The sequence below is a fragment of the Nanorana parkeri genome, unplaced genomic scaffold, assembly GCF_000935625.1.
Source record: "Nanorana parkeri isolate BGI_ZX_2015 unplaced genomic scaffold, ASM93562v1 scaffold527, whole genome shotgun sequence".
NCBI classification, from domain to species: Eukaryota; Metazoa; Chordata; class Amphibia; order Anura; family Dicroglossidae; genus Nanorana; species Nanorana parkeri.
Genome location: NW_017306795.1, coordinates 39,967 through 49,859, shown reverse-complemented (window position 1 = coordinate 49,859; position 9,893 = coordinate 39,967). Strand labels below are relative to the sequence as shown.

At 41.6% G+C, this 9,893-nt stretch overlaps 1 protein-coding gene across 1 annotated transcript in view; it reads right to left on the bottom strand.

Moving 5' to 3' along the window:
* The window catches only part of SCAF4 (SR-related CTD associated factor 4), a 35,225-nt gene that overhangs the window by 4,952 nt on the left and 20,380 nt on the right, over nucleotides 1-9,893 (bottom strand). Inside the window, exons 5-8 of the mRNA XM_018561477.1 lie at nucleotides 8,715-8,850; nucleotides 4,955-5,130; nucleotides 3,659-3,814; nucleotides 3,471-3,568 (exon numbers count right to left, since the gene is read on the bottom strand). Of these exons, the coding sequence (XP_018416979.1) occupies nucleotides 3,471-3,568; nucleotides 3,659-3,814; nucleotides 4,955-5,130; nucleotides 8,715-8,850 (566 nt within the window). The remainder of the gene's footprint in view (nucleotides 1-3,470; nucleotides 3,569-3,658; nucleotides 3,815-4,954; nucleotides 5,131-8,714; nucleotides 8,851-9,893) is intronic.

Here is a 9,893-nt window from a genome sequence, read left to right as displayed (position 1 = left end):
GTGGAACAGGTGTATGAAGGTGCAGCGAGGAATAGGTGTATTGGCGTGCAATGGTGGAATAGTTGTGTGGGGGTGCCGTTGTGGAACAGGGGTGCTATGGTGGAACAGGTACGAGTTACGCTACGCACGCCGCGGACGCCACGACCAAGCCACAAGGCGGACACACGCCCGCAGAGCACGCCGCCGCGACTTACAAGGGTTCAGAAACAGGTAAGGGGGACCTGTTTTAATGTTTCCTGTTTTTTTAAAAAGAAGCGGCACACTGTAGAATACCACCAGCTATAGAGGAACAACAAATCCCAGCAATAATATATTAAACACCCGGTATAATGTATTATTGCTGGGACTTGTTGTTCCTCTATAGCTGGTGGTATTCTCCATTGCGCTGTATAATGTATTTTTGCTGGGATTTGTTCCTCTATAACTGGTCAGTGGTAATCTGCATTGCGCAGTATAAATCATTATACAGCGCAATGGAGAATACCACCAGCTATAGAGGACTACAAATCCCAGCAATAATACATTATATACAGCGCAATGCAGAATAACGCCAGCTACAGAGGACTACAAATCCCAGCAATAGTACATTATAGTATAATGTATAACTATTGCTACATTCCTCTATAGCTGCTGGTATTCTGCACTGCGCCGCTGTATAATGTACTATATTGCACACCACACTTTTTTTTTACTTCCACCGCGCCAAGCTTGCTCCCATGATGGACTACAATCTTAACACAAACTAGTCGTCAATCACTGGAGCCTTTTTTTTTTTTTTATCCGATTAACCGATTAATCGAACTTAATAATCGGGCAACTAATCGATTATGAAAATAATAGTTAGCTGCAGCCCTATAAGTGGTAAACAATCAAAAGCACTAACACATTTAAGCGAGCCGAGTTTTTGCGCCCGATGCATCATGATGTAAAAAGATTTAAGAAATGCTAATGTGGACTAAAATATCAAAATGGGCAGGGTTTAAAAAATCTGCCCGTCCTCTCATCTGTGACGAGAGGATGGCGGAGACAGACGTGTAGCTTCCTGCCCGGCCGTTGTAATTAAATGTTTGTATTAGCAGCAGCTGTCACTGCCGTTGCCGGTCTCGAGATCCGCTGTGCCTGGTACAGCCGGGAACGGCACGGCTGCTCTGCGACAGGAGATCGGTACACAATGTCCCTCGGATCTCCTCTCTAGTCCCAGATTGCAGAAAGTCATGTATACTACATCACTTCCGCATTCTGCTGTCACTCTCCAGCTTCAGAAGCTGGTGAAGCGGATCCCTGCTTCTCTGGGGTGGGTCTAGGTGACATTAGGTGTCTTGGAGACCCTTGATAACTCCATAAAGAGGACCTGTCATGTAAATTGGCTATCGCATAGGGGGCTCCTTAGCCCCCAATGTGATGGCAATAAAGTTAAGTGTAAAAAAAATGTAAGTCTCCTGCCCGCACACACACGCAAACATGCGTCGGGTGCGCCGACATGTGAAAATGACGATTCCGCCTATTGTGCCACACATCTTACATATCACAGCAAACGTCGGAGTGAGAGCAATAATTTTAGGGCCATTAATCACCGATAACACTAAACTGTTTAAAGCATCGTCTATGCCCATTTTTCGGTGTGGTAGTTTTTTGCGGCCGCGCTCAAATTTTAAGGCTTGACATGTTTGGTGTCTATTTACCCGACATGACCTCGTCTTTTATATTTTACCAAAAATATGGGTAAGAATAAATGTTTTTTAACATAGACATTTTGTTTGGAATTTACGGTACTTATTTCATTATATTAGTAAAAAAATAAACAAACCCCCCCCCAGTGGTGATTATTTACCTCCAAAAGAAAGCTATCTATCCCTAAAAAATTAACAAATTGCAAGGCTATATTCCGGTCAAGCTGACTGGTGACATTGATTGACTAGTTAGTTAGACACCCTAAAATTTTTAAAAGCCCGGCAAATGGGAATATCAGTTCAGAGACCACTTGTAAAGGCCCTAATGTTCTCAAAGCTTGATTTGGGTTATTTTACTACAATAAAAAGTGCAGTTAAAAAAAAAAGGACTGTCACAGATCAGTAGCCCCAGAAATGTCAAGTTAACCCTACGAACATTTATGAGAAACAAAAGGCTGCCATGATCTGAGAAGCAATTTAAAGGCTCCACTTCAGTTACATACTGAAAACATTTTATTTTCTTTAATTATGGTGACTGCAGAGTTAGTGCCTGCTAACTCTGTAGTGCTTCCACCCCTCATGTTGCACTCTTAGGTCCAAGACAGATGATAGGTTGTGGAACACCAGCAGTGATCACACCAGAGTCCCCGAGTGAAAAGAACCAGGCAATTTTATTCTACAGTAAAAAAAAAAATTTTAGATATATATTTTAAGCTGACCAACTATATATCACCCCCTCATTGTGTAAACAGCCACAATTAGAGCAAATTTATTAAAAATAAATGCTACACAATGTCAAAACGTATCCAAAATATATGAAGTGGGAACCCTACAACTTATTTTGTTCAATGTACATTTTTATAATAAGGATAAACATTTATAGTCTTACTTGCACAGGAATTAAACAAAGAGAAATACAGAGTGTTTGTAGAGAGCGGTAGACAGCTCTTTGGGGAGGAGAGGAATCTCTTGATGGCAGCCATTATTTCCATGAACATTAAACTAGGGATGCACCAATACCGATACTAGTATCAGTGCTAATGCCGAGTATACTTGTCCTCTCCCAAATGCTCCCAGGAAGCCGGCTCCATACTCCCTTGTCACCAGGTGATGGAGCATGGAGACGGCTTCCCTGCTAATCAGAAAGCCAGGTGGCGAGTCCTTACATGACACCTGGCTTTCTTAAATGGGACTTCCGGTATAGGCGAGTACCGAAATACTTTTTTTTATTGCACTCGATACCGAAAAACCTTTATCGGTGCATCCCTACATTAAACAGAGCCAGTAAGGAAAGCCCTGATGCAGGAGTTTAAAAAGTCTTACATTTGTATAATGGTGTAAGCCTACTTATAAAAGCACAACTGTGCACATACTATGGACATCAAACTGCTTACAGTTTCCTAACAAATAGTACAAGAGATATAAAACAAGCAATCCCTCCACCAGCTGCTTTGTATATGAAGTTATTCATTATCAAGTTCATAAGAAAAAGTTGGGGTTTAGTCCATTTAAAAAGATGATAGCAGATTACAGGATAGCAGGCTTCCAAGATCTGATCTTCATAGAAAATGGGCCAATTTGAGGGTCTCTGTTGTAAAACTTTTACAATAAATTTCTCCATGATACTTATATAGAATACAAGGATATGAAAGTGTTTTTACTGCTTGTTCAGAATATGAAACTTTAGAATATGATACTTTAGCGTGCATTATCTGTGAAGAGGCTGACAAAGATTTACCCCTTCATTTAGCTTATCTACTTTTGTTTACTACTCTTGTGTCTGACACACCGGTTACTCACAATGGTGGTTGGGAAGGTGGTGGAGTGGAACTTGTTGCATCTTTCTTTGACTCATCAGCTGCTTCAGGTTCATCATCATAATCAAATCTGTCCAGCAGCTGTAAAAATGCAAAAACATGTACTTGCAATAAAGAAAATACAAAAAAAGGACAGAACCATCATACTAAAAATTGCTGAGGAGTAATCACCTTATCAAAAGCAGTTTTCCTGTCTGCCTGGTGAGACTGTTGTGGTTGAGTATTCATCTGAGAAGTAATCGATTGTACTTGGGAATATATATTCTCATCAATAACTGGAGACTGTGGCTTTGGAGGCTGCTGGAAAGTCTGAAGAATCTGCTGAAGCTGTAAAAAACAATATTTTTTTTTATTCATACATTTGCTTAGACAGAAACTTAAGAGTTTGGAACTTGACAGAAAAAAAAAAAGATGTAAAACTGATAAAACAAAGATAATTCCTTTTTTGACAGACTAATGCTCTTGCTGTGTAAAGGTGCAGATTGGCCATGGTTTAAAATTAAAAGAATCCATGAACAGATAGGTGACCGATTGTCAGGTGGGTGTCGCAGTCAGTCTGACCATCCAGGGCTCCTTCATTTTCAGGAGAGCTATGCTGTAAGAAGTGGAGTGTATACAGACACTAGAATAGTGCGTGTCCTGGTTTCCTCCCACACTCCAAAGACATGCTAGAAGGTTATTTGGCAATAAGGACCTTAGATTGTAAGCTCTTTGAGGGCAGGGACTGATGTGAACAATATAAAGCGCTGTGTAAATAGTCAGCGCTATAGAAATACTTGTAATGAAATAAATTAAGGCTCACATTATCCTTGTGCAGCATTGCTTGAATACACACAGGGGGGAACTTATCAAAACAGGAGCAGAGAGAATCTGGAACAGTTGCATATCTGCTCTAGTACACACAAACGCATATACATATATATTTATACACACACACACACAATGGTTTAGAGATTAATCCAAGCTAAAAATGACTTGCTTTATGCCAGAAATTTTGTAAAGAGCATAGCTCTGTAGGCAGTGTACTGTACTGCACAGAGAAACAGTAGAAAGCATCAATGTGAGCAATTATGTTGCGCTAGGTTGTGAATAATCTACCTCTAATTCGTAACCTCATATGTGACGTGAATAGTAGTAGAAAGCATCAAAGCTCTGCATTCTCGTCATCTATTGTACAACATGACAAGTCACTAGCATAATTACTGGAACTCTAATGGTTTAAAATTATTATTTGAGATACAAGATAATGCCTCAATGTTTTAAAGAGCAACATTTTCTTTGTAGTTTTCATAGGCCATCATGTTAGGAGAGTAGGCCCATGTGTCTGCAATTATTTGAGGCAAGAAGCAAACATTTAATGTTGGTTTGCTTTCAGAGACTTATAATCAATAGCGTCCTAGAACATAGAATTTCACGGATACAAAATATGTTACCTTACTTCAGTTGGGAATAGTAAACAGAGCATACCTGCTGTCCTTGACTACTCTGAAACAACTGAGCGACTGCTGCAAAAGCCTCTGAGCTGGGTAACTGAGGAACGCTGACAGCAGGAGCAGGTACCACAGGTACCAAAGGTGCAGGAGCAGCAACCAGGGGCTCTTCAGGGGGGTCAGATGGAAGCAACACAGAGGGTGGCGAGGAGCCTGCAAAAAAATGTCAGTAAGCCTGTGCACATTACATGCAAAATTGTGTCTGTTGCAACTAATACATAAGCCACAAACGTGAACACTGCATATTTAAAGTGACATTAAAAAGGCAAAAACCTTTTTCCCTCCCCCAATTTTAATTAACCCCTTCATGACTGAGGCCCTTTTTTTCAGAAGCGATCTGGCGACAGGTAAGCCGCCAGGATCGCTTCTGTTGTAAAGCCGACAGTCGGCTCTACAAGTTTAAACAGAGTCCCGGCGGCAAAAGTCGGCGGGAGTCTGTTTAAACAGCCCCGATGCTGGCGACGTACACTGTACGTCGTCAGTCACGAAGGGGTTAAAGCACTTACCTTAAATGATTCTCTTAATCCGATCTTCTTTCCTGTCGTTTTAAGGCCTTCTCTCCAGCGCTGCTGCGGGTCTCCGAACCAGCGCCGACTCCTCTGTCCTTGCTGGCACTTCCTGTCCCACAGTGTCTGCATGCGGGTGCACGCCTCCATAGACTTATCTTGTGTCTCTCCTCGCCTCCCGGCCAAAAATCCGAACTGCGCATGCTCCGCCCCAAGATGCTTTGCAGTCGCCCGAGCATTTTCAGATTTTCGGACGGGATCGCGCGGTGAAGACACAGGTATGTTTAAATCGCTTTTAAAGCGTTTTTTTAAAACTTTTTGCGTACATCTACTGCTTGCAAATATACCAGGGGGGTTTAGAAACCCTTTAAAACTAAACTTAAGGCTCTCCCCACTTTTTGATAAAGCAGGGAAGAATTGGAGCCCTTGTCAGCTCCCTAATCTTTCCACATTGACACTATGCATATAATTACCAGTGAAATTGGACTACAGAGTGTGGACCACAGTATAAAAAACACACAGGAAAAAAAAAGGCATTGTGCAAATAAAATTAGGTGAAATCTCAGTTTGTTTTGATATCCTTCCTTCAGTTCAAAATACGATTTACAAAAAATTTAAAAAATCCAGCCCATCAGCAAAGTGACAGGCCAACGCTGTTCATATACACTAGTAGGCACAAACTGACCACTGCCAGACATCCAAGTCTACTAACGAGATCCTTAATACAAATTGTGACCTGAGGGTGACCATTTGTATTTGGCCTATGTAAAGAGGAACATCACAGGCACCAGCTTATCTGGAGTGGAAATATAAAAAAAACGGATTTCCTGTTCCCCTCCTTACTGACAAGCTCAAATGTGACACAAGTTGCTTAAAGTGTATACCAATGCAAAACAAAAATTAAATTAAATATGGACCACTTATGCATGTCTACAATAGAATTTTTGTACTTACTGTAAAATCCTATTCTTGGAGTCCAACAAGGGACATAGGAATCCTAATCTTTGGGATGGGACCCGTGTCCCTCAATGTACTCCAAGAAAAGGATTTGCAAGTCGAGTACAAAAATGCTACTTTCTCATCCATTGATAAACCCAGGAATCTTTACCTTTCGTACATCCGAAAACAGTCCAGCAGAGGGAAAGGAAAAAGCCAAACAACCACGAACAAGCCTAAAAAGAAAAACTGGGGGCTATCTGCAGCTCAAGAGCCGTCTGAGGGACCGATGCCCGAAGCTGGTACTGGATGAGGCACCCGATCAAACCAGAAGGGTGGAACTAAGCCAAGTCTGCTTAGCAATTTGATATACAACAACAGGAAAGGTCTGATGAGGTCTGAGGGAGTGCCTCAAATCCGATGGCCCCTTGAGACACAAATCTTCTGCAACAACCAAGAAACAGGTTCCTCTTCTTGACCAAGTGGATAAAGGACATGAGCGCAAGTACACTGTAAATTCCACTACTAAAGTCTGTGTCCCACAATGTGGGTGCCATTAGAAGGCACTAAGGTAAACAGCGGAGTCAGTATTCTGGAGAAAACATGAGGTACGGAGCAAGACTGAAAAGTTAAAGCCTTGATCAGTAGTTATGCATCCTAGCTTACGAGGGTTTCTCTCTGGGAAGGAACAGAGATGCAAAGCAGGTTGACTCGTGTTCCAAAAGAGACCAATGTTTTCTCTGGGAGGGAGAACCTAGGCCAGCTCCTAAGACGAAACTGATGAAGGAGCTAGGGCAAGGATCTTTATGTCCAGAAGACACACCAGTAGGTCTGCTAGTCTGAGGCCCCATTCACACTGAGCGATTTATTGAGCGATTTTTGCAGTGATATCGCTCATATTTCCACGCGATATCGCTCTATGTAGCTTCTCCAATCCATTTCAATGGAGCTGTTCACATCTCGTCGCTCAATATCTTTAAAAAATGTTTTTGTATATTTAATATTTTTTAAAACTATTTTTTTTAACTTTAATTGCCATCACATAGGGTGGCTTACAAGTACTCTAAGGCGACACTGAGGGTCCAAAAGACCCCTAGTATCACCTTTACACTACATAAGCTATTGAAGTGCTGATCAGACTTCAATAGCTTATTGCTGGGCTTCAGGAGCCCAGCACTGGCTATGGGACGGGAAGTGATGCAATCTGCATCACTCCCGATCCCATAGTACAGGGAGGAGGTTAGTGAACTGAGGTTCACCGATCTCCTCCCCAGCTTCCCATCAACACCAGATGCAGGTTCCCGGGCCCATAGGGGCAGCAGACCCCAGGAAACACAGTGGGGGTGTCGGGGCGGGCCGTTTACTGGCCCGGAGAAGCGATCTGACGACAGCGGATTCACTTCTATTGTAAAGCCAACAGTCAGCTTTACAATTGGAAAAAAAGTCTTTAGCCGCCGGGAGTCTGTTTAAATGGACCCGGTGCCAGTGATGTACCATGTACATCACTGGTCTCTAATGGGTTAAGTGACACATGATGAAGTTTTCAGAACACCTGGTTGTGTTGCTGCCTTCAGGAGATTGGACACTTGCAAACATGCCAGTATAACCCTTCCAACTCCAACAGTTTTGTAGCAAAGCAAAAGTACAAGTGTATCATAAAAACAGAAGGGAGGGACGCATCACTTAATATACCCCAAGAAAGAATTTGACAGTAATTCAAATATTTGTTTCCCTTAATTGTACAGGATTCATGTACACAGGAATCTCCAAAAGCAGTCTGACTTAGGGGTGGGCAACACAGGAAAAGCTAAAAGGTCCACAAAACCAATTTAACAGAGTGGGCTCAACCGATCACCTGGATGAACGACCACCTGGTAAAACAACTTTGTGAACAGAAGTCCAGCTGCAGCCTTGCAAAAGTGACATTATATAAACATAATAGCATAAAAAGTTCTATGTATCAGCATAACCGAGTTCCCCAATCTGCAAAACTCAACTTTTGCTGTTAACGCTGCAAATAATATGCTTCCCAAATAATGCAAACTTTAAACCTGTGGACATTTCAAATAAATAAAAAGTTTTGACACAATTAAGGATAATGTATGGTTAAAACTCTTGCCAGCTTAAAAAGAATATACAAACCTCTACATTCATGCAAGGGACAGATCAAATACACATAGCAAACATTTCAGTAACTGGCACAGACAAAACACTGCTTGACAAAATTGCAAATATTCAGATCTTAAGTTAAGTAAACTTTAAACATCAAGTTATATATTATTAAAAGAGTCCTACCTTCTTCATTAGCGGAATTATCTGCCAGTAGTTCAGGAGCTGCAGCACCCGCCGCCATATCCAGCAATGGTTGTATCATCTCAATTTTAAATACTCCATTTTTTTGCCACAAGTTCAAAACCCGAACAATTTTACTCTGGAAAGAGGATTGAAAATTTAATTACAAAAAAAATAAACCCACCATTTTGTTGTAGCCTGTAATCAGGTGCCAGATGTGTTAGTATTGAAACATACATAAAGGGCCAGGGCAGACAATTTTTCTTAAAACGTCGTGGGCTCTGGTCCCATCACTCTGATCTGAACATGTTTGCAGCCAATGAAATCTGAATTCTAAAAACACTCAACTTGCATACCTCAACCCAAATCAAAGGGTCTCTTGCCAAAATATCTGAAAAGTTTACACTACAATAGATTGAAAAATGCAACAGAGGTTCAGCTTGTGGTGGTTATTTGTCTATGGTGACACCAAAGTGTGGAAAAACAATATTCTGTTTTCCAGATTTGAAGGAGGGCAAACTGGACACCCATGGTAAAGCTTGCGACATAATATCATGCATGTTAGAAAAAAAACACAAAAAAAGGGGGAAGAAAAGTTCCACGTAGAATAGACTTTTCTACTTTTAAATACGCCTGGAAAGCCGACGGTTCTTCCATAATGTAAGCAGGCAAACAAAAAATGATTTCATAGGTTGACATACAAATCACATTCATCAATGCCTCTTCACCATAGGTTTCCTATACATGTGATTGTTCAGCAGAGCTCAAGTAGCAGCCAGTAGGCTCTCTAGAAACCAGTGAGAAGGTACAATGCTGGCAACTTTAGATCCTTGCACTTGTTCAACCACCCTGGGTGACCACTTCTAGAAATGTGGCGCTATGCCACTGCTTACGAACACACATAAGGGAAACCTGTACTGAGGGAAGCAAGCTGCCAATCTCAAATTATTATTATACAGGATATAGATAGCGCCAACAGTTTGTGCAGCGCTTTACAATATAAGGAAGACATTACAATCACAATTCAAGACAAGATGGTAAGGAGGGCCCAGGCCATGAGGGCTTACAATCTAAAAGGGAGGGACAAGTGATACTTGAGGAGGTAGCTGTGTGGGGATGAATTGTTTGAGAATGTGATGGTTGAGTGGTTAGCTTGAGGTGGGATAGGCTTCCCTGAAGAGG